Consider the following 24,417-nt stretch of genomic DNA (forward strand, 5'->3'; position numbering starts at 1 on the left):
TCTTTTTGCTTTTTCCTGTAGGTGGGGAAATCCCAGTGGATGTGCGTCTTGGCGGTGGGCAGCTGGTGTCTGAGGAACTGATGACTCTTGGAGAAAGTCTATCACAGACCACAGATCCCTCCCTCAAGCTCTTTCAGTGTGCTGTGTGCAATCGCTTCACCACTGACAACCTGGATGTGCTAGGCATGCATATGGGTGCCGAACGCAGCCTGCCAGAGGAGGAGTGGCGTGCCGTGGTGGGAGACTCTCATCAGTGCAAGTTGTGCCACTACACAACTCAGCTTAAAGCCAACTTCCAGCTACATTGCAAAACAGACAAGCATGTGCAGAAGTACCAGCTTGTTGCCCACATCAAAGAAGGGGGCAAAGGCAATGAATGGCGCCTGAAATGTGTGGCAATAGGCAATCCAGTGCACCTAAAGTGCAATGCCTGTGACTACTACACTAACAGCCTGGAGAAGCTGAGGATGCACACTGTCAATTCACGCCATGAGGCCAGCCTCAAACTGTATAAGGTCAGTGGTTCTTAAGTTATTTTTAATCACACGTGCCACTCATCCTTTTCTTTTCTTCTAAATTTGTCAGTTGATTTTTTGATTTATACATTGGTGAATTTGGTAATCTGGATGTGTCCTGCAAAGCATATTTATTATAAGTTTAAAAAAGTCTGGGAAAAGTATGATTGTCCTGTTATTCATAGAAGTTTTTATTGTCTTTTCGAGAAGTCGGAACATCATAGAGTTTTGCAGAAAGGGTAAAACGCTTATTCAGTAATCTCCATGCTAACTTGATCTGCCTCAGCAAGACTTAATAAATGTTCTTGTGTTGTCGACATCACCGCCAGCTGGTCTCTAGAGCCATGAATAACATCTTTGTTGTGTCGCTGTCATACAGAAGCTGGGCCCACTCGTGCCCTTAGAAGAACATGGCAGGACAAGCTGGCTTGGAAGCTTAGGACTAAATCACTTGGTAGACGAATGAAGAAGTGTTAGGAGACAGAGGTTTGGTGCTAATACTCCTCTGAGCGGGAAGGGCTGAATTGTTCTCGACAGCCGTATTGATTTTTGCTGGACTTGGAGCTTCACCTTCTCCTCTAATCATTCCATAATAGCCAGTGGATGAACACTCTCCGAACAAATGGCCATAAATCTAACAGGCCTGATTCCACTTAGGTGCCTATCCTGTATGTCTGCGGCTTTGGCTGGTCTGCGCTTAACCCAAACTGGCATACTTGCACATATGCACAAGACACACAAGCACTGGCAGCACATATGTGGTGTCAACTTAGGCAACATGCAAGGAAAGCACAATATTTCTACAGCTATAGAATATATTTTTAGGAAGTTCCTTATTGTCATTAACCAGTTTGGATTAATGACAGACTGAGATTTTATTTCAATTACTGCATTCCTTTGCACCTGTGGCACCTTATCTGTTGCAAAAAATATCTAAAGATGAGAGAAAGAAAGACATGGTTGCTACCTCGCGCATGGGCTTTTAATTACACAAAAAAACTGAGCTGAAAAATCTCATCAATTTAAAAGCCTAGTATCATGACAAATGATCTCTCAGACTCTGTGGTATGACAAACACGTTTTCGACAAAGGGTTTTTGTACTGAAATAACAGTAAGAATAAATAAATCAACTTTTGGTTTTGTAAAAAAGGCAGGTGAAATAGAGTGCTTCGGTTGCATCTGTTACAGAGGACCAGGGAGATTTTTGGGTTGCCATTTTTTGTTAAGCAAAACACATTTCTTTCTTTTTTTTTGTCTATTTCTAGAAAATTTACATTCCTCTAAATCTGTGTAGTTATTTGAACTTTAGGGACAAAATTATAATGCATGTGTCACCTTGGATCCAAGTTGACAGATTTGGGCATGTTATCTCTCATCCTCACACTTTTACAAAGGAGAACGTTGTTCTTGTAGAACAGGGCACTTTTTGTTGTCTTATAGCTATATCTTTGCTATGGCCCTAATGATCTAAAGAAATTGTGTGTTCTTTTCTTTTGCTATATTTCTTCACCCAAGCTTTTTAGGAGAGAAAATACACATGTCACACAAGAGTTCAGGCTGTGAGGGATTAAATATGTACAACACATCCATGGATGATCTCTTTTTTTTTTTTTACTACTTAAGCCTCTTAAGATGGCTCCATATTTCTTAAAACCAATTGGTTTTCCAACTAAGACTGTGTGCATTTGTCCAGAAATCACCTGTTCCATAAACCAGAGAAAATCTTAGTTCTTGTAAGCTCTGCCTCATCCCCTACACAACTCAGAAACAGAGATGAGCACAAGTTGACAGGATTCATTACAGTAGTTTATGACTAACCAATGTGACAAATACATGGTTGTATGGTTTTTTCAGCTAACTCTAGAGTTACAGTTCTGGTTGAGATACTGACAGGCAAAAATCTGCCTTGCCCACCAATGCCTGCAAAGGCCCTTTAGTTTTTTCATGGATGAAAAAAAAAAGAAAATCAAAACAGGGATAAAATAAATCATCAACTCAGCATAAACATGCTGTAAGATGTGGGACATGCTCGGGACACTTCACCCAAATCAAACTGGTTTGCATTAAACTAGGCCTTTGTGTGTGGAGCTCCATATAAATTGGAGCCTGTAATTACTGGAATTAAAAAGGAAGGTTTAAACTGAGAGCTAAGTTAGATGGGATAATTTCAGAGTCTGTGGTATGTGGCCCATATTAGGGCTTTCTAAAAATATTACCCCCACCACCCCTTGTATCGGAATGTTTTAGGAGGCCACAGAATGATCCAGCAACTTACCCTGACCACTGGATCACCACACAGCACGGGCTGATTCTGTCTGCTTTCTAAACGGTGTTCCTCAATTGAAATACACTCTTTGTGAGAACCACGTTCTGTCTACTGAGCCATGTGATCTGAAGCTTTCTTTTGCCTTCTTATTTTCCCAAAGAGATTTAATGGGATGGGAATCAATCTAGAATGGTCTCTCTTGAATTCAAACCCATGTTATGTTGCTGTGCGGATAACCTCAGATGATTCTGAGGTTTGCACAACTCAAATAAAATATATTTGTAGCTTAACTTTGACGTTGATCCTGAAAAAAAACCTGCTTTACAACTGGACATTTACATAATATTTTACATGTGTAGGGATAATCCCTTATGATAATATGTGGCAATGACAGGCTAATCCTTTTTCACAACCTGGTTGCTCTAACAAGCGGGAGAGGATGGGGCCTAACCAGGCCTAGCTATAGGCCTCAGCTTGCATTGAAGGGTTGGAAGAAAGGGGAGAACATGGGGGGAGGTGGGGTTTGCTGGCTACCTTCCTTGTCTCGGGGGCCGGTGCAATCGGCAGTAATTGAGATTGATTGGATGTTATTTTTCCTCTTGCAAATGTAGTCCATTAGCTTGGCACATGCATAATCAGTTTAGAGCACAGTTAGCCGAATGTAATCATGTTCCTTGGTGTCTGCTAGCACAAAATCCACTCCAGATGCCAGTTGGCTACGGAAAGATGGGGAGAAAGTGCCGTCACTATCAAACGTGGAATCTTAAACTGAGAAGGTCCCGACATCCCTTCCTATATCCTGGTCCTGCTCTATTGAGCACACCTAACTGTAAAATATTTTCTCCTTCCTCTGTTTGCCATATATGCTCATTCAAAAACCAGTGTTTATCAGCTCAAAAAGCGTCACTTTACATTCTATGATCTGTCCATCAACAGAGATAACAATTTTCGCAGTTACTTGTAGCTGTTTTATCTCTTGTTCTGACTGAAATGAAGCAAGTAAAATTTAAAGACATGTCAGTCTTCTGCAAAGTCAAATAATCCCTACAAATGATAATTGAGGAGTGAAGGGTTTAACATAAATGAAAGGATTAGTTGTTACATGCATTAAGTGTTTCCTTGATTATCCTTCTCAACAAACTGTGGAACGAGAGGCTTGATTATCTCACATTTTAATGATCATGAGTGATGAGATTGACTCCAAGCCCTTTTATAATACCAGTTATGTAAAGTTTGAAAAAAAAAAAAAGAAAAAGAAAACAAAGTCTGTTGTTGTATTCAAAGTTTAATTCCTTAAAACAAGGGCTCGATTGAAAAGAGTATGGCTCTTCATGATTCCAAAATTTTATTAGGCATGGTAATATTATTTATGCTGCTAAGACTTACTTGTGATGTTGATTTTTTTTTTTTTTTTTTTTTGTTTAGTTTCCTCCAAGACTGTCCTGCTTACTATTTTCTCTCTGATCTTGCAATGATGACAGTGAACATGATCTAATCATACTGAAAGTTCAGTAGAAGAAAAACTGTTTCAGAAAACGGTGTGTAAGAGATGGGGATTACAATGGGCCTGAATGGATTGTGTTGCAAAGCCCATTCAAAACATTTAGGGTGACTCATAGGCCACGGACTGCATCTGGAGTCGAGACTTCAAGAGGCGTAGACTCATCCAACACAAGAGCCACACTGTCACATTACTTGCATTAAGTCTAAAACACATCGCCCTTGAAATAAGACCTTGTGAAATTTAACTGTAAAAATAAAGGTGGACAGAAAAAATAAACAAGGTGCCCATGTGCTTGATTGGCCATCAAACTGGCCTTACCTAAATCTGTACAAGTATTATTACACACTTACTGATGTAATAATATTGTTCTAAGAAAACAGAATTTTGGTTTTCCTTAGCAGAAAGACATTATCATAAGAATCAGCAGAATAAATCCCTCTGATATAAGAGTTTCACTTTTTGGATTGAATCAATTAAATAAATCAGCGGTCAGTGATATTTAAATTTATTTAGATGTACCTGTGGAGTTGGAGGAGATGTTACTCTGTCAAACATCACAGGAAAAAATTGTGGCAGATAAGCGACTGCGAGATGTCCTGAGTGATCTCCCAGGAGAGCCTTGTCTTAATCACTCAACATTCCTGCAAGATGATGAGTAGAAAGAGGATGATGGACAGAGAGAAGAAAGAGTGGAAAGTGGGGGTGGTGGTGGCGATGGAGGGGGTTTACAGGAGGGTTCGACGGATAGATACTTTGCTAATTATCATGGCTAGCCTATGATTGTTCAGTAATAGTGCTCAGTGGGAAAGGTTGTAGCAGTTCCAGGAAGAGCTGCGCTCTGATTTACTGGTACTACTGCTCTAATAAAGCGTGAGCTGCACATCCTGGGAGACAGCCCATTCTCTTCTTTCACATGCACAAGCGTGTGAATGCACACAAAGAGATGGACAGGCACATACTCACAACCAATCTAAAATTCAACAGGACTCACAAAATGTATTGTTTTAATAGTTCATAGCAAAGACAGATTTGTAAACACAGCATACCCACAACAAGCCTTATTGTTTACTTCTACAGCCAGTAACACAAGGTTCCTTGTGTTGGGTGTCAGTAGTTGCTTACAGTGGATTGAATGCCAGCATCCTCACTCACACCAGACTCAGCATTTAACAAGAAAAGACTGGCATACATCTTAAAATCAAGGTATTTTGAGAGGGAAAGTAAAGGAACCGCCAAACTTTGTGTTTGGCGGTGTGCAGGAAGTTTACAACCTTTTAAGCTTCTACTCCTCAGTAAGGCCAAGGAGGGGGTCAGGGATTGACCTGTAACACAGCTGTTGTTGCTGGTTGCGTTGTACACACAAAAGACCAACAGATGTTATTCCTGAGTCTAACACATAGATGATGAACAAAAATAAACAAGATGCACACAGAAATCTGTTCTTTTCCCATGAAGCGCCTATTATTTTAGCAGTTCTTCTAAAAAGCTATAAAAGTTGAAACTTATTAAAAGAAATGTTTTTGTTTTCTTTGGGGAAATGTGCCAGAGTACTCTGCTAACGTGTAAGAAATCTGGTGATCCTGCTATCGGAGTGTGATCAGCAGAAAGGGGTGATTGGTGTTTAGGAAAGGAAAAGAATAGGAAGCAATGTTATATTAACTTGTGCGACTGAGATCATCGCAGTTCAAGACAGAGATAAACGCCACTAAATGTGGATAGTTTTATCAACATCAGAAGTGATGTATGTTGTAGAAATGCAGTTTGTAAATCCCACCATATTCCTCTTAGTTTTACATAAAAGTGGTTTTCTCCAATTCATGTCTTCTGGAAAATTCATATTTTTTCTTAGTAAATATTTTTTTGGCCCGTATCTTCACAATTGTTTCAGTGAAGGAAAGTGTCAGTGTGCAAAGGTGCAAGAAAAAAACAATTTACCATGGGAAACACGTCACACTCTGAAAGAAGACAGATGAGTAGTCTGATGTGTCTAGGATTAAAAACTTCCGATCATTGTCACCATGCTCTGATCTGAGCAGTACGGATGCATCTGATTACAGCAGTGTTTAGCTCCTCACAGCAGACTGACTGCTGTGATGGCAGTCCCACATACAGCGAAATATGTGTCTCTTCTTTCAGAGCATCAAGCAGGGATTTCGTGCGTTCAGAAACTGATGTCTCCATGCTGTGTTGCTATCAGTTGTCTGCTCATTGAAGAAAACTGCTATTTAAACATTTTTTCCAAAGGACTTTTTTCATTTTTCTTTTATTAAAACAACAGGTCTGTCTTCCAACATGAAAATGTATAGTGCTGTCTACGCTGCAGTGTTGTTCTTATGACAAACCATGAAATTAAGTTTTGTTTTGGAGAAACTTCTTCCTGCACTTATTGGAAACTCTCTGTATCTAATGTTGTACAATAGCTTTACCTGAGCCTATCCTGTACAGACGATACACGTATCAGTCACAGTCACCTCTAGTTAAAATTTCCACAAAATCCCCATTGCTAGTCCCTGGGAGATCGTGTCCATGTAGTCTTCAATGCGACATCTGAGTCTTACTTGAGTGTACAGATTTGTTGGCAAACTGCAGTATGCAAAGTGTCATTTAATAAACTACTTTCAAATCAAATAAACTGTTTGTTTTTTTCCCCTTGTCATTCGACACTCAGCCAAAAACTGTAAATATTAAATAATTGCAATTTATGGAAGATGCATGCTATGTGGATCAATTCTTACATGAGTTCAAATGTATTTTTGACATTTCAATTGGAGATCTAGAGGGCTTTATAAATCAAATTTATTATTATTATTATTATTATTATTATTATTATTATTATTATTATTATTATTATTATTATTATTATTGATTTCTCTATCATTAACACTTTGTCCATCACTATTTTATTTTGTAGTTATTCAAATTTAGCATTTTTATTGGCATCTAGACAACTTTTATTGAGATTTTCTTTGATTAAAATAGTTTGAGACGTCAATCAAAGTTTGGTTTCTTTCTATTTTAAGAAATAGAACAAAGTTCAAACAACAGATACTCCCTTTAGGAATCTGCATTTAATGGACAATGACAAAAGCTGATTTGACAAGTTCAACTTGCAATTTTTTTTTTTTAAAGAGCTCATAATAAAAATGCTGAGAACAAGTTATTTTGAAGTCAAGTTAATTTCAGCCTTGTTCAATATTTACATCATACATGTAGTAAGAAAAGACAATTGTAAAAATATATTTAAGGTGACTCAAATGTTATGAAATTTGCAGAATAAACTTTGGCAAATTGACTGAAAGAGTGTATAAAAGGAAAAATGTGTAGGAGGCCTATACTGTGTACCTTAAATTAAACTTTGAAATGATGTAAAGCATGTGTAAAAAATGCATTATCTTATTGTTTAGTTATCACAGGATGGGTGAAGCTCCTGTCGTCTGCCAGGATGTTAACACAAGCAATTGGCAGGTAAATGCTGCCCTGATGAGGCCAGGTGGAAGTTCCTCTCAATGTATTTAGCTCCTAAGCTGCAGGGATGGAGAAAGTGAGGCAGACAAGCCTGCCGGCTGTGTGCCATCAATACATCAGTGGCTTAGCCACCAGATTAATGGCCTCAGAGTGGTCAGAGCCACAAAACTACTCAGTTCTGAGGACTGTGTTCAGTAGAGCTGTACATAAAGGGAAGTTCAGTTAAAGAGACAGATGAATAGAGGAGGAAGTCTTGGCTGCAGGAATGAGTACATTGGGACCCATTCTCACTGGGTTTGGCATTTTGGGTAGAGTCATGGGAGGGATAAATCTTAGATATGGATAGATATGTTCCCCTGCTTCTTTCACTTTCCTGAACTTTTCTCGCTCCACTTGTATTCACAAAGTTTCTGTAGCTAATGGAGCTCAAATCTATGCATTTTTCCCCACCAATGGGTTTTAGACCTTGTGTGAGAGGATGATGATGTGAAGGGCTATTAAATGTAACGCAAATTCCTTTTTTTTCCCCCCCTTTGTGTCAACATGACCAAAGTCTGACCCTTAAAAAGAGTGTCAAAGTCAAGAATTTTTATTTGAAATCTTGGACCCTCTGGCTCTTCTTTGAAAATTGAATAGCCATCTCTTCCTGAATTTCATGGCTCTGGTTGTCCATCTATGTTTTGCCTAATTGCTGTGTGCTGGAGTCCAGCGCAGGGAGTTGTAAATCTCCCGGTGTTATGCAGACAATGTTTTTTCCAGATGGAGAAGAAAAGATTTCATCCTTTTGTAATTAAGCGGTGCAGGCCAGGGTGTCATGCGGTTTTTATTAGGAGCTCTGGAAAAATTGTTTCCCACCTTGTTTTCTCATTATGCCTTTTATTCCTGAATACAAAAGATGGATAAACTAGAATATGGGAACAAAAGACTTTGCAAAGAATATAATACATTTAACAAAATATATATTATATGAAAAGAACAATACAGCATTGTGAAAGCTAGTGCGTGGTGGAGACAAAGGACAGACTTATTGTTATGGCACTAAAGCTAATGCTTGGTCTCCCCAAAGATGAAGTTAATTTTAATTAGATGAATACTTGCAAATGTTAACTTTAGCAACAATACCATCTCGACTTTAACTGATTTATTCCTGAAATAAGGTGAAGGATAGTGAACACCGAGAGGTGAGACTGACTGAAAGATGTCCTTAAAGGTTGGGGACAAGAATGTTCTTTAGCTTCTCAGGAGTACAGATACTTTATGGTTCGAACATTCCTTTATGACACCCTGATGCCCAGAATAGACTCAGTGGGGTTTGAAGAAAAAAAAGAGAGATTAACTACCCTTCCTGTAAGCCCCTCCCAAGCATATCATCTCTCATCTATAGTCACCTTAACTTCAGCTTGCTTCAGTTTTGTGGTGAGCCTCAGTATAATGCTGTGACACTGTTTCACCGTCCTTTGTTCTGCAGGTTCTAGCCATTTCGAACATTTGTCATTTATCAAGTCCTGTTTCTATCTCTTCCTCCTTGAGGATCTCCAGTGGACATTTAAGACTCTTTTTTTTAGATCACACTTCAACATCCCTTTTCTCCGCAATCCATAAACAGCTTTTTTTTTCTTTTTTTTCCCATTTTAGTAATATCACCAGATTCACTTGACAGTTTTCCCTAAAAATGAATGCCTAATAAATTAAATTCAGATTTCACCTTTAGGTGGCCAGTTTCTCTCACAAACTAGGAATTTCCCTAAGTTATCCTTCCTTGAAGTGAATCATGTTAAACTAATCTGAGCCATAAGGACGGCCTGTGCAGCTGCAGATGAAATGAGAACTCGGGGAGCTGTTAAAGTTTGGACATGAAATTGTGAGATCTGGAATGCAAATGATTATTCAAATGATCAGTGTTTAATTTGCATGCAGAAAGCCACGAGGGAGAGGGAATCTTATTAAGTTTTGTAAAGCAAAATATTGTATTATTTGTTTATGTTTCAAAGTGAAAATGTATTAATTTCCCTGTTCCACTGGGGCCAAAAAATCTCTTTCTGAATATCTCTCCATCTCACACACACACACACACGCACACGCATTGACAAAGACTTCACCAAACTAGTATTCACCCATTTTAATGATCAAACCTACAAGAAGATGTTTTTGATGGGAAATCTGGAAAGTTTCACAGAAACAATAAATATTTAACTATAAGAAAATGTCAAAATGTCATTATTGCAATGTCAGTTATTAGAAAATAATTAGGCTTCAATCTTAAAACTTAAGAATTTTAAAAAGGAAGATTAATTAGGACATTAAATTACTGAAGAATCATATCAGATATTTGTACACCTCTGTCATCTTGTCTTCTAGATCAGCATAGCTTTTCCTCTAATTTTCCTCCATTTATAGCCTAATTTGCTGATTTCAGTTTTTGCTGTCAGACTTGACTTGTTCATCTCATATTTTTAGAATAAACTAGCAATAATTCTTTTGGTCTTTTGGACTGATCTTTCTTTAGGTTGAGCGTTCTTACTTTACTTTTTAAATTGTTAGGCTAGGACTGTGACTGAGCTGCAGATTTAAGTTGTAGATGACGTCTGTGACTGGATAATAGAAGATGGATCAAACCATTTGTTGTCAGTCCTGTTTTGATAATTTATCACAGGATAGCAGAGTGGCTTACGGCATCAAACTAGCCACAATCAGTGCACATAGTTTAAAGAGATTAGCCCTTCCATCTGGAAGGGAGGTTAGGGCTTTTTTTAAATGAGAGATCCAGCGTTGGAGTATTCCCAGTATTCAACTTAACTTTTAAATCATTAAACATGATGAAGCCATCTCCCCAAAGTCGGAGGTTTATATACGAAAATCAAACACCATCTGCCATTTCTGATCAGACCCAACAGCCATCAGGCCGGGGTTACCAAGGCAGAACAGGGAAAGCCATTAACTGCCAATCACTGCATCGATCGACAAGCCAGTCCAGCACTACCACCCCGTCCCAACACCCGCGCCCAACCTCTGCCCATGGACACACACGCGCACTTTATCGGCCTTTACTGTACAGTAAACACGTGCGCAAACAAATGCACCCAGGCTTGCATTCTCTGGTTTTAACATTTGGTCCAGCTTGTTTTTCTTTTTTTGCTTAAACTGTATTATCTCTGAATTATCTTTTGTCTAGATTGCAGGATCAACATTGTGCACAGCTCAGATAAAGTCAGCCTCGCTTTCTAATGTATCGGATCAGCACAGATTGTGTGTTTGAAGGACAGTCAAGATGCTGTGCAAAAGAATTTTCATTCTGGCCATAGTTTTTTTTTTTTAGGTCTTTATTATCAAAATTCATCTCAGGAAAGTTCACTGCCCCATTGGAATAGGAATGTGTGCTTCGCTCTGGTCAATCTCTGTCCACGTTTTTGGAGTCAACCTTTAGATAAAAAAGGAACTAATAGAGCCAGTGAAGGGCAAAAAGGAAAGAAGAAGATTGATTTTTTTTTTTCCTCCTTGCCATTTTCAGTACTATTGCCAGAGCGGAGGGTCATTAGAAGAATATTTTCCTACTTCCCAGTTTAATAGAGACGCTGTATATCAGAGTGATCTGGATCAGAGGTCAGGGCAGGGGGGAGCAATTAAAGAATATAGATCCAGAAGCTTGGAGCCTGTTCTATTGTGTACGTGTTGTTGGCAGAAATGGACAGGTGAGCTAAAGAAGAGGCAGAGGCTGTTTGTATTGAACACTGTGGTATTAATTTATTGAATTTTGTTACTGAGAAACTGAAGTATTACATTAGTTCCGAGCACAATTCCTTTTACATGCACACCTTTTGGCCTGTGCAGTATGCTCTCACGCCGTCAATAGTTATTTACAATTTCCCATAAACGAGACCACTGATGAGTGATGTTTTCCATCTTTAATTGTTTATTTTATTTTATTCATAGCAAATGGATTGTCTTTTTCTCTTTCTTGGTTTTGGTTAGGTCGGCCCTCTCTGGGGTCGCACAATATCCAGAGACGGAGCAGATATGATGGATGTGGCCTGGGGCCTATGTACTCGCTCTGCGTCTGCGGTGGCCTCATCACCGGCCACATGGGGGGAGGGCGGAGAGGGAGGCAGAGAGACACAAACCAGACCAGCCATTTTCTTCATTCTGCTCATAAATATTTGTGTAACCAATTTATAAACAGCAGAGCGAGAGAAGAGATCAAAGTGAACTCTAACGCCTATATCTAAAACTAGGGGTTTTCAGCCATTTGCACAATGTGCTCATGTCTACGAAGGTCAAAGCAATGGGTTACAGTGTGTCTTTGCAAGAACTGAGAAACAGGGCTAGTAACAGAGTGAGATACTTCTTTTCTAGTAAAATTAACTAGTTTTGTTTTCTACAACCATATAACCAAGTCAGAGCCACATCTCACTAACACCGTAAACCTCAAACCACAGTATTATTATGTTTAAAAAGGATTTTATGCCACTGCTGCCCTTTATCACAGTGACCAGACTGGAAACAGAGAGACAAAAGAAATATAATATGCAGAAGATCCCAAGATCTGAAATTGACCACTGCACAGCTGGCTTTTGGACCATAAACCTCCTTACTGAGTCTTCAAAATATAAAACAAACTTCATAATTTATTTCAGTAACCCTACAAACAAATGCAGACAGAGTTAGCTCTGTTAAAAACTAGTAGAGTTTATGAGTGCCTTGGGTAGCTGATCTGAGATCAGTGTCAGCTGCAATGGAAATGGGAGTTTAACAACAGGTTTTGCATCTGACAATATTAAAAGTCTGAGAGTTTCTGAGAACTGAGTTTAAAATGATGTTTGCGGATCAAGGATAAAGTTACAGGTGAGATCATAATGACAATAAAGTAAGTGACTGATTTTAGGTTTTTCATGAGGTAATTTGACATTTTATTAATCTTAAAGCTCTGTGTTTTTAATATATATATATATATATATATATATATATATATATATATATATATATATATATATATATTTTTTTTTTTTATTATGCATATAAAAAAGTGAAGCTAATATGTGATTTAAGCTTAGTGGTGGTGACATTTTGAGTGACTGTTGAAGCTGCCCACCCAACTCCCCTTCATCTGACCCAACCCAATATTGGTGCTTGTGATTAAACCAAATTATTAATGCCTACATTTGCATTGGTAGAACCTGAATTAACTGGTGTTAAACAAGCAACATCATCTAGTTATGACTGGAACTGGTTGGTGGAAATATCCACTCAAAGAGTCGAGTTGGTTGATAGTTTATTTTACCCTTCAACAGTCTTACACATAAGTCCCCACATTACTCATTAACCTGCAAAATTTAGGTTTGCTTTGACAGTACTTTGCATCTATTGCAAAATAGATTGTTCTAGAGAATTATTTTATTGAAGGTACATTTGTATGAACCATCTATCCAAAAGGGGGTTTTGTGAGGAGAAAAGAGACAGCTGTGGTTTGGCTGTGACAATCTGCAAATGTCTGGCATAAACAGACTTTTCATAACTTCATATGCAAAAATGAACAGAATGACACAGTTATCTCTTCCCAAATCGCTAGTTCTATAGATCCTATTCTATCTCAGTATGCAGCTTCATATGCTTTATGCAAATACAAAGTGGCAAAAGTTGTTCTGCTTTGCTTACCTGATTAAAAACTTTTAACAGAGGCAGATGTAAAAGCCAATAAGACGATGTACCAGTGACTACTTTGGGATGAACAATGACAGAGCGTGAAGGAGTTATTTTTCATCACTCCATCTGCTCTTGCAAATATCTGGTTCGGCCGTGGTAAGAATTCTGCTCCATTACTTTTTGTTAAGTGGTTTATCTTTTGTCTCCTATTATTTTCCGTTGTTCTTAATGTGTTGATTTGTGGAACAGCAGAGGATCTGAATTTGTGTTTCCAGTTATGGCTTTCTGCACCAGAGCTTTATATGTCTATATTTGCCAGCTGTTAGATAAACTCTGTCTCTATAGTGGGTAATTCCAATCAGGTAGGCAGGCAGGCATTGTAAGAGGGCGTTATACTGCAGAAAGTTTTCCCCCCATGGTGTGTCTGAGCTTCTGTGCGGGGAGTTCAAAGTCCTGCTGAACATCAGAGGGCTGATGCTGAGTGAGGCTGACTAGCTGCAGCCTGTGGTCTGGGAAGGGTTACTGAATTATTACTGATGGTTTCAGGGGTAACTGTCCAACCACATGACTGGGGAATATTAATCATTTATTTGATTGTCCGCATGTGCTGATTAATCAAATTGAGTCGGATCTAGAGAATTAACTACTTTATTATTACCCCTGTAAGAACAGATAAGAGGTAAGACTATAAAATATTTTATTCCATTTATCATTTATTTTTAGATCCCTGCTGATGATGGAGAATTAAAAACTAAGGCGAAATTAGGCAGAACAGCAACACGAGGAAGCCGTTCAGGGAGAAGGATAGAGGTTTGATGTGAAACGGGAAAATTTTTCTCCGCAGGGTTTAGTATTTCTGAAGATGAGGGGAAGAGGCACGGCTTATTACTTGAAAAATGGCACAGAAAAAAAGTTAAGCGGCTGGGAGGGAGATGCTGGAGAGAAAAAGGGGGCGGAGAGATATGAGGAACAGGAAGTTAATGGGAAAGTGATAGCTGTCTCCACCTGGAGTACAGCCTGAGCTGTGTGTTAGAAAGGGAGGCAAAGCAAGGGAAAGAAGGGAGCTTCTGCAGCTGACTCCTTTTCTGTACTCTGGTTTGGGTAAGTTTGGCTCTCACACCACGGATAGCTAGTTAAACTTATCCAACAACGACACCTTTTCCTGTTTACCTCACTCACTATCTGTGCAGTATATAAATTCTCAATCTGCCAACTGTTTAATGTGTTATGTCATGTGGTAATGCCTTTGATTCCAACATGCCTCCGTTTGTAAATACAAGAGGCACTCAAAAGGCTGTGGTTTCTTTACAAGCATGGCGCCCCCGGCACTTTGGTTGGGAATGCATTGAGAGAGAGAAGGATTGAAAGAGTGAGGGAGGGAGCGAGAGGTAGTTGGAAACTGTATACACTTCCCGTTGCTCCTCTGCCAACCCCTCTCCCGGCTGCCGCTGGTTGTGCAGGCAGGCGCTGAGCAAGAAATGTGAGAAGGAGGAGTATGTCCTCTCTCCTGACTAAACACAGCACCTTAATTATGCACTTTTCAGCAAGTTTTACCTTTAACACTTTCCTCCCGGGGTTGAGATTAGTGCTCACCATGCTTGATTTACTGCACAATTACTGAACAAGAGTTCTACCTAATCAATAAACAGGAAGGGGAAAAGTGGTAGTCTTTGATGTATAGTTTTAAATTTCTTGCACGATTGAGCAGAGTATATGGTGTGGCAGCTGCGGGGAAGCTTGGGTGCCAGTCTATGAATTAACTTCTCTGCCAGCTGTACATCTTTGTGTTATAACACAGAATCTCTAATGTTTATGGCAGGTACCATGCTATTGAGAAGTGTCTCAAAACTGTAGTATTATAAGGTATGGACAGGTTGTAGTATAAAAGACATAAAAGAAAAACTAAACATTTATTGCAGCTGCATGATTAGCTAAATAGTTATAGGAGTGTGCTTGTGGAATTGATTTCACGCAGAAGTTGGTATTTTTAAGTTAGTTGTTTGAAAAATCCACAAAAAGATTGAAAATCAGCACATTTTTTCCAAAACTCATCAACAAATCACTGATTTAAAAAAAAATAGAAACTAGCTCACTGTTAAATATGAGTCCCTTACAAGAAATCAAGTTTAAACTTTGAGCAAAATAAAAAGAGCAAACAGGGCCACCAACACCCCATCTTGTTTTGCTGTTTGCCCACCACAAAATGGTTGTTTTCTAAAATTTCTGACAAAGAAGAAACCTTGGTCATTCGCATTACAAATAATCTATACCAAACTTCTTTTGAGTACCTCTAAAGGCACTCAAAAGGTACTTTAGAGGTACTTTTGAGTACCTCTAAAGGCATCAATGGTACACTTGGCCACAGTTTGAGATCCACACCTTTACAAAGTAGTCATAAACACATTGACCACTCTAGAAAACATTCCTTTTGTTTGTGCAGGTCATGTTTAGAAATAAAAAAAGGAGAAAGCGGTGAGAGAGAGATCTCTCGTTTTACCTTGGTATGCTCCATATTTGATGTCCTGGAAGCCACCAGAATGACCTCTGTGATAACACTTGCTAATGGCATTTGAAGTTATTTTAGGAAGCTTCAGCTGACTGTTCATCAACACTTTCTGGGGCTTAAAAAGCTTTATGCCTGCCTGGCCAAAGCAATATGACTCGTCCAATTAGCCTGGTTTATGTTCGATTTTTAGTTATGACAACTATATCTTAGCAGCAATTATATAGCACTCGGAATGATGAGGGTTTAAGTTATTGATGCTTAATTGATCATTCTGATCAATAAGAACTTTTGTATTTTTTTTGTATGTAAAGTGATTTTTTTTTCAGCTAATGAATGGGCCAAGCACAAACTCTGTAAGAAATCTGTGTTACTAAAGCAATGTTCATTACCGATCCACCTGGGTATGTTCATATAAAGAGGATTTTCAGCACAGCATATAGATCTATTATGAATGCTATTATGAATCTGAAAAGTTGTTTGTTGCCAGTTGGAGTTCGGATTCTTCTAGTTAATTTATAAAAGTTTCAAGACTTTAGGAATCAAAACAAGGACTTTAAAAACAGATTCCCAAATGTTTTGTTGAATGAAAGAAACCACTCATTTAGTTTGCATCTTCTTAGTTAAAAGTAGGAAGGAATTAATAAGTGAAAAGGTGGGTGTTTACCTTTTGAGCTGCTTGATGAATCCTCCATCAAGGTACTTTTTGTATCATGAAGAGGAACCCACATATTCACCTACTTTGTATATTCACCTCCACTCAACCCCACTCATTAATTTTCATTTTAAGAAGAAGACCTCTCAAAGGGCACATTGCTCCTTTTGTCAGTGTAGTGCTGCTAATAAAGATAGCTGCGTACGGCTGGGTTAAATATTGACACAGGCTGAGCACATCATCACTGTTCTTAATTAGCTGGTGTCTCTAGTAAGGCTGTGCGAGGGCAGTGCATGAAAAACGAAACATTTCCCCCACACGAAATCTTGCACCACCCTCCTCTCCTCAAAACATATTTCTATGAATTTTACATAAGAAAGGATACGGGATAGTCAGAAAACATACAGTGTTACAGCTATCACAGCCTTATTGCATAGCCTGAAGCTGCAACCAATTATGTGTTAATGAAATATTTACAATACCAAACTGAGAACGCCAGGGGTGAGAGCGAGAAAATACAAGCCCGAGGAGACTGGATTCTGTGTCTTCTCTCCACTCCACTGTTTTGTCTGTAAGAAAGGTAGAACAGGAGACTGGCTAATGACAAAAGGCTCTTGAGGAAGAATGTGGGTGCAGCTGCTGTTTAGAGGGTTTTTCAGTCTCCCCTACTGCTGTGGAAACATTTCACACTGAGAATTCAATAGGCCTTAAGAAAGAAACAGGTAGCTGCAATAGTGACTCAGAATGTCCAAGTCAGGCATGTCCAGCTTCACCCCTCCAGTCCATGATTTCAACTGGCAACTCTCTCACAGGATGTTGGCATGTGGATCTGCATTCACTGCAGTGTGTGATGTTTGTTCTCAAGGACTAATTGTGTTTGGGTAATGTTCCTGCTCTGAATTTAATTCTCACTGACTGCATTAATCATTACAAGTGGTGTTTGCTTGTATCTTAATCCAACACCCTGCCAACCCATGATTCCCCATCTCCGTTTCTTTTTCTTAAGACTATCACCAAACTCTCTGTCATTCTTCATATCCATCTAACAAGCTTTCTCCTTCTCACATATGAAGCATCTTAACAAGGTGCTGCATCTACTGTATGCCAAGGAAGTGACAAATAACTCATATTTTACTAAAAGTTCAGCTTAGTTATAGTTGTTAATAGATAACACAGTCATATCACTTAATGTCTCCAGACAGCTCTGAATATTGGTGCTATGCTTTTATTGCAACCTGATAATCCTCTATATTTCAAGGAAGTTATGCATGCAGATGTAAACTGATGGTCTGTCTACCTGTTCATTTTAATTCTGTATTGACTAACTTCATCCGGTTTGTTTTGCAAATAATACATTTTCACTTGAGGTTATGTCAAGTTATTGTACTCCCAGAACATGGATGTCTTTGACATGCTACTGTTGGCCCAATTCCTTACATTTGTCTAAGAGTAGTATATATGTATGATAGCTCTCTTGTTTATAAATTAAAAAAACAAAAAAAATGAATTAGGGCTTTGAGGTGTCATGTTTGTGCTTGAGGATTTTGAAGTAGGCTTCTTTCTTAAGAAAAATAAAAAGTGTATAAAGCGTTTATTTTTCTTTGGTGTATTAATATACTCTTGATTGTTTCTTGAATCTCTACCTTAATTTGACAATTTGAAGCATCTGATTGTCTTATTTATGAGTGAAGTTAGGATGGAGCTGGTTTGGTGGATTGGACTTAATAAAAAGAGCTGAGCAAAAAAGAAGTAACCCTTAAGTTCTATTGGTTTGACTATGTTTTGACCCTCACCTTGTCATGACATATGTATCATGACTGAAAGAAGACTTGGTTTCAAGCAGGTTACATTAGATTTATGTGTTTTTAAAATGGAGTGCAGCTCTCCAGGGAGAGCTTTGATTAGAACTACTGCTCCTCCCCTTTGAAAGGAGTCGGTTGCAGTGGCTTGTGCATTTTACCAGGATGCCTCTTGGGCTCCTTTCTTTGTGGGTTTTCCAGGCACGCCCCAAAAGGCAGAGACACTGAGATAGACCTAGAACAAGCTGGAGGGACTGTAAATACAATTTGGCATGGGGACATCTTGGAATCCCCCAGAATGAACTGGCAAGGCCTGGATGGATGCTTCTGGCAGCCCAATAATAGTCAAAGGAATTTTCCTCAAGCCAAAGCTCTAATTCTAAAAGAAAGAAGGAGTTGCATATTATGGTATTGCAACTTGTCAACATCCCTATCTGCTCCAGTTTGGCTCTATAAAATATCTTTCTGTAGTGTTCATGGGGAGTAATTGACTCCATTGTCCAAAAATGAAGCTCTCATTACGATTTGCCTCACCTGGTTTTCCAGGTGGTACCTTGTCACTACATGTGTCAGAAAGTGCATGTAGCAGTTGATGTGGTACCCAAGACTCCACCCTGCTCTCTCCACCTGCAGGTAATCTGGTTGTACTGCAGTTCTGGCAGGCTCCTCCCAGCATGGATTTCATAAAAACTCCAGGAGGTTAAACTGTTAATTAGCTACTGAAAGAAGAGGCCAGCAGTTTGCTGTTAATTTGTTTCACTCACTTCTTTCTTATTTATATATATATAAAAAAAGACACCATCTCCTGCCTATTTTGGAGTCATTTCTATATGTCACAAAAGCTGGACCCCACTCATTAGAAGGGAGAGAAATGTGTTTATCCGGCTATGATTAAAAGTGTACATTATGTATGTAGAGCCATGCTTATCCAAATGTTCTTAATGAGAGAGACCCTAGGCGCCAGTGTGGGGCTCCTGTGGGCATAGACCCAGGCTCGTTATCACTACACAGGGCATTGATCTCTCAACCGCCTGCTCGCTTATCCTCCCTCTCCTCAGCCTTTCAAAAACAGCGAGCTGCACATGAATTATGTGGACACATTGATCAGCTGATTGAGAGCTATTGTTTAGAGGCCTGGGTCATTATTGAAGGAGGGATTACCCAACTCTTGTTTTGTGCGTGCATGTAGGAGAGTGTATTACTCAGCTCCTTGTCACAGCACACGCTCCCTTTAGCTCACCTTAGACTTGCAGTGGCTGCACAAATGTTCTCACACACTTGGACACGCGGAGCACATATGCTTGGACCTACACGATCAACGTGGCCCAAATGACTGGCTACATTGATTGCCTTCCATCTGCAATTATGTTCCCATTGTTTACTTTGCAGCATCTTACTCATTCAAACAGAATTCAATAGTTATTGCTTTACTTAATGTAAAAGTAAGTAAGAGTGCTGGGTGTGGAGCACCAATAGCTGTGTTGTCTTTTAGTGTGTCCGTGACCACCTCTCCAAAAAGGACTTTGTTTCTATGGTTAATGTTAAGTAATTCTCTCCTAGGACATCTAGAGTTATCCATCTTTACCTTTCTAATTTTCCTAAGGCCACAGAGGTCCGTTCCGTTTCTGTATCCACTCCAAGAGACAAATATACAGGCTGTTTTTATCCACCGGTAGTGATGGATCATTTCTGCAGTAAAGGAAGCAACATAGCACATTATGGGCTTTGAGACACAGGGACAGGATGCAGTGGAGGGGTGGCTGGGATTAAAGAGTAAAGGGAACGAAAGGACACGGGTGGGGATGAGGTTCAGGAAGCGGTAGGTATGCAGTTTATGCCTGGAATACAAAATCTCCTTAAGCCACAACCTAACTTTTAGGCGTGTTGCAACTCGCTGTGCCTAATTCAAAGCAGCCAATGTACTTGGCACCCAGTGGGGGCCTTTGTGGTTTAAGCTGTTGTTCGTGCTGCTGGCAGACAGAACATCACCAGCCAAGACTGCATGAACTGACTGCTTCTAGTCACTGCTTTGCTAAATAACTGGCTTGTGTTCCAGGGGAATCCCGGTGCACAAGCTATGATAATCAAGATCCCAGTAGGTTTCTGTGAATGAACTTACTCATACATGTACACGCATGCACTCACGCACGCCCACACACCCACACACCCACACACCCACACAAATTGGCTGACCAACTTTCTAGGTATTTCATTTGATGAAACTATTCTCAGCTCTGTATCTATATGGTCATTCCGACAAGGAGTATTTTCTTCTGCTTCTTACTGTTGTGGATTTTTCCACGCTACAGGATGCTCTACCTTGTCTTCCTTCAAAGAGAATAACGGTTATGTCATACTTTATAACTACCACTATGACCTCACTGTGGTCGCATAACAAAAGGTGCTGTATGACTTATTCCAACAGGAAGTCAAAACTTAATCTGTACCTCTGTGATTTCAATGATATAATTTTCTCATGTCTGACTTGTTACAGTACTTTGCACGCCGTCAGGTGTGAATTGTAGCTTTCTAAACCATGTATGCCTCTCATAAAATGCATGTATGCATGTGCCCACACATACACACACAGTCAGAGGAGAGCTTTTAGTGCTGAGAATCAGGGAGACAATTACAAAGCAATATCCAAGCAGATACTCGCTGGCTCTCACAGGGAATTTGGCAGCTCTCTTGGAATTGATAGCTATTTAGCTCACAGATAGTAATCTGTTTTAATGCATTAATTTTGTATTAACAGCACTGCCAAATTTAATGGTGGAAATTAGGCTATGATCATAATGGCATGTGACTGTGTGCGTGTGTTTTTGTGTGTCTGTGTGTGAACAGTCCTGATGCTCTTTTTGTCTATACTTTTGCATGTGTTTGTTGCAGTCGCGTGCTATATTACTGGCTCCTTTGGGAGCCATTCTTTGAAATTACCGGCTTTCTTTCTCCCTTCCACCCTTCCAGTAATACCCCCTTAATCTTGTATTAGCTGGACTCTCCCGGCAACCACACTATTCTGTGTTAAAGGTGCACTTTTACTTTGCATTTAAGTGGCTGGAAATGCAGATGTATGCCATGCCCTGGGTGGGTGTCGTAACTGATACAGGCATGTGTATGCCCACTCAGAGGGCAAGGAGCAGCATGGAGTTGTGAGAGAGAGGATGGGGTGGTGCCCACACCGCCCCTGTCCCTCTTTACCTGAAAAAGCACAGAGCACTGCTTCAGCCTCCACAATGAGAGATGAGGGCCTTCATCGGGGAGAGAGGTTTAAAATGCCTCGATTGCAATTTTAGACCATGAGCATAAAATAAAGCTGATAACTGGACCTTCTAGCACTATGAACACCTACAATACTTTGCAATAGTATTGACACCCCTTGAACTTTTTGTTACAAGTACTGTACAAATGCCAGTACGTTACTGGGAGTTTATTTAATAGACTACTAAAAGTAGTACATAATTCTGATGTGCAAAGGAAGGGTGAAATAATGCAACAAGAAGCCTTAAAGCTGTAGCGTTAATTTGTTTTCAGTCTGCTTTGATCTTGTACCTCGTAATAAAAATCTAGTGTAGTCAACTTATCTCAGTATAAATGCAGCTGTTTTGGTTCTGGAATCTGTTGTGGTCAGACCAAGAGTTAACATTTTGTTCCACATGCAGAGTTTTCCTTCCCATCGGTGGAGGGAAACTAAAACCACACATCACTGTTGACACAAACTCTCACTGTGAAACATGGCAGTGGCAGCATCATGCTGTGTGGATATTATTCTTCAGTAGGAACAGGAAAGCTAGAGTACTAGAAATAACTAAAATCAGAATGAAATTGATACTCACAGACAAATTATCCAGTCTGACTGAGATTATGCTGTTTACAAAAAGGATTAAGGATAACCTTTAGATGTGCCAAAATAGACAAACTACAACAGGTTTAAAACTGTAATTTCAGCAGAAGGTGTTTCTATGAAATATTCACTCAGGTGGCTGGATACAAACACATGCCACGCTTTTCATATTTCATTTCAGAAAAAAAACTGTTGAAAAGCATTAATTACTTTTTCTCCAATTTATCACTGTGCACTTCTTCCATTAGTCTGTCACCTAAAATTACAACACCCCAAGTCATGATTGTGATTTGAAAAAAGTTACAGGAAATATACTTTCGTAAACGGTGGTTGAATATTTTAAGATTCTTGTTGAAGTACTAATATGTAGAGTTCTGTCCCTTTCCATTAACATAAATAAAATTTTGCTTAAAATAATTGTCACCAATCAACTTATTGTTGTGAATATATTTTGTTTTACACATATACCATTATTATGCTTTTAGTATGTCTCGCTTTTGTTGCTTTACAGCCAGTCTTACATTAAAATCCCTCAGCTGCACCCACTACTTAAATGCAGTAAGTGCTACTGAAATCACTGCAACCGAGGCAATCAAGCGCCCACACCCCCACCCCAAAGCACCACAGTACCCCTCCTGTTGGGGCCTTGATAGGGCAGTAAGAGACCCCAGAGTCAGGCAGCACAAGTCCTCCTAGGCCAACATGACTTTTTCATTAAGCTGCCAAATTCCTCCTCTCGAGTTGGAGGTGATTTATCAACCGGGGACTTCAGTGAAGGTTCATAGGAAACAGACACAAGCCCCGTCTCATGCATTATTATGTTTCACATTCAAAGTGTGGATGTCTGAGTGAGACCTCGAGCTGGCCTGAGAGAATATCCAATATATATTTGTGCTTTTAGATGTGATCCCAGGAATCTTGCATGGATAATTCAAGGAATCCACTGAGAATCAGAGAAAGCTTGTGAGTGTGATGATCAGAGGGCTGCTGGCTGTCTCTGTGCTGCTCTCTTATGCAATACACAATTATGTCTAAGTTAGGTCCTGAATGCTAAATGAGCAGAGACCACCTCGCTCTTCATTAGGCATGATTCCCTTCCTGTTTCACTGACTCTGAAACGCCCCAGACTGCTGCAGGTCACGGCCAATGCAGAGATGGTGAAAGTGTTGGTTTACAGGTGTAATCATTTGAGATAGTAGACAGAGCTACAAGCAGCAGGGCAGGCTGCTTTTGGCCCCACTGAGACCATCTCCCTGACCAGTCAGGTTTATAGTGAATTATGGTCGATTGCGGGGCAGGCGGTCTCGAGTTCACTCCTATATAAACCTTGTGCTTTTTATGGGGAACTATAAAACTCCCAGGATTTTTTTCCCCCTTCCTCATGAGACTGGCTTTGAAGTTGCAGTCAGGTGCTGTCATTTTTTAAAACTTGTCTTCTCGTAGATTTTTGGAGCCTTGAGTCATTTGCGGCAGCAGCCCTTTTTAATTCAAGACATCTGCTGTGACTAAAAGCAATTTGACTGATTTGCTGTCATCTATAACTGAATCTGTCTCATATTTCCCTCTACCTTATTTCTGATGCAATATTTGTGTGGAGCGCAAAAAGGAGGAGAAGGAGGAGGGCCCCCACAGTATCCAGCAACACCTATTCATGACATCATGGATGGCTTAAAACGAGGCGAGAAAGGAGAGCACACAGAGCTTTTTACAATCACCTAATAACTCTATTACACTGAGCTGTGGGGCTCACAAAGAGGAAAAAAATCTCCTATTCCTTTTCCTGGAAGCGGTGTCTTAATGCACATTTTAGGTGTAGAAGTGAGAAATGTGAAACCAAAAAAAATGAAACACAATAGCTCAGAAAACCCCATGGCAACATTACAATATTGCCAGAAAATTAAACATTAGGAGAAAGGGACAAGAGCATTTTAGGGAGACATAATATTGTTATGACTTTTTTCTGTACCAGGCTGTCAACACCTGATTTGAAGGTAATGCAGTTAAATGTGTGATATTTCCATTGCTTTTACATCTTACAGCCAACGGAATGGGCCATCTAGTTCAGGAGAGAGTAGCTCAATTTCCTTTTCATAAGTAGAACCATATTCTGATCATGCAGGTGAACATTTAGGGCAAATGAAGTTAAAGGATTATATTCTGAAGGTGTGGATGAAAATACTCAGCAGTCAGCTAAAAGCAGTCGATTTGTTTTCTAAGCTTAATCTTAC

General features: G+C 39.5%; 1 protein-coding gene across 3 annotated transcripts in view; it reads left to right on the top strand.

Annotated features, from left to right (window-relative positions):
- Window positions 1–24,417, top strand: part of zfhx3b (zinc finger homeobox 3b) — a 206,059-nt gene that overhangs the window by 121,225 nt on the left and 60,417 nt on the right. For all 3 annotated transcript variants that reach the window (XM_044139043.1, XM_044139053.1, XM_044139034.1), the window contains one exon: window positions 22–515. In XM_044139043.1, the coding sequence (XP_043994978.1) occupies window positions 22–515 (494 nt within the window). The remainder of the gene's footprint in view (window positions 1–21; window positions 516–24,417) is intronic.

Source organism: Gambusia affinis, linkage group LG02, assembly GCF_019740435.1.
Source record: "Gambusia affinis linkage group LG02, SWU_Gaff_1.0, whole genome shotgun sequence".
In the NCBI taxonomy this organism is placed as follows: domain Eukaryota; kingdom Metazoa; phylum Chordata; class Actinopteri; order Cyprinodontiformes; family Poeciliidae; genus Gambusia; species Gambusia affinis.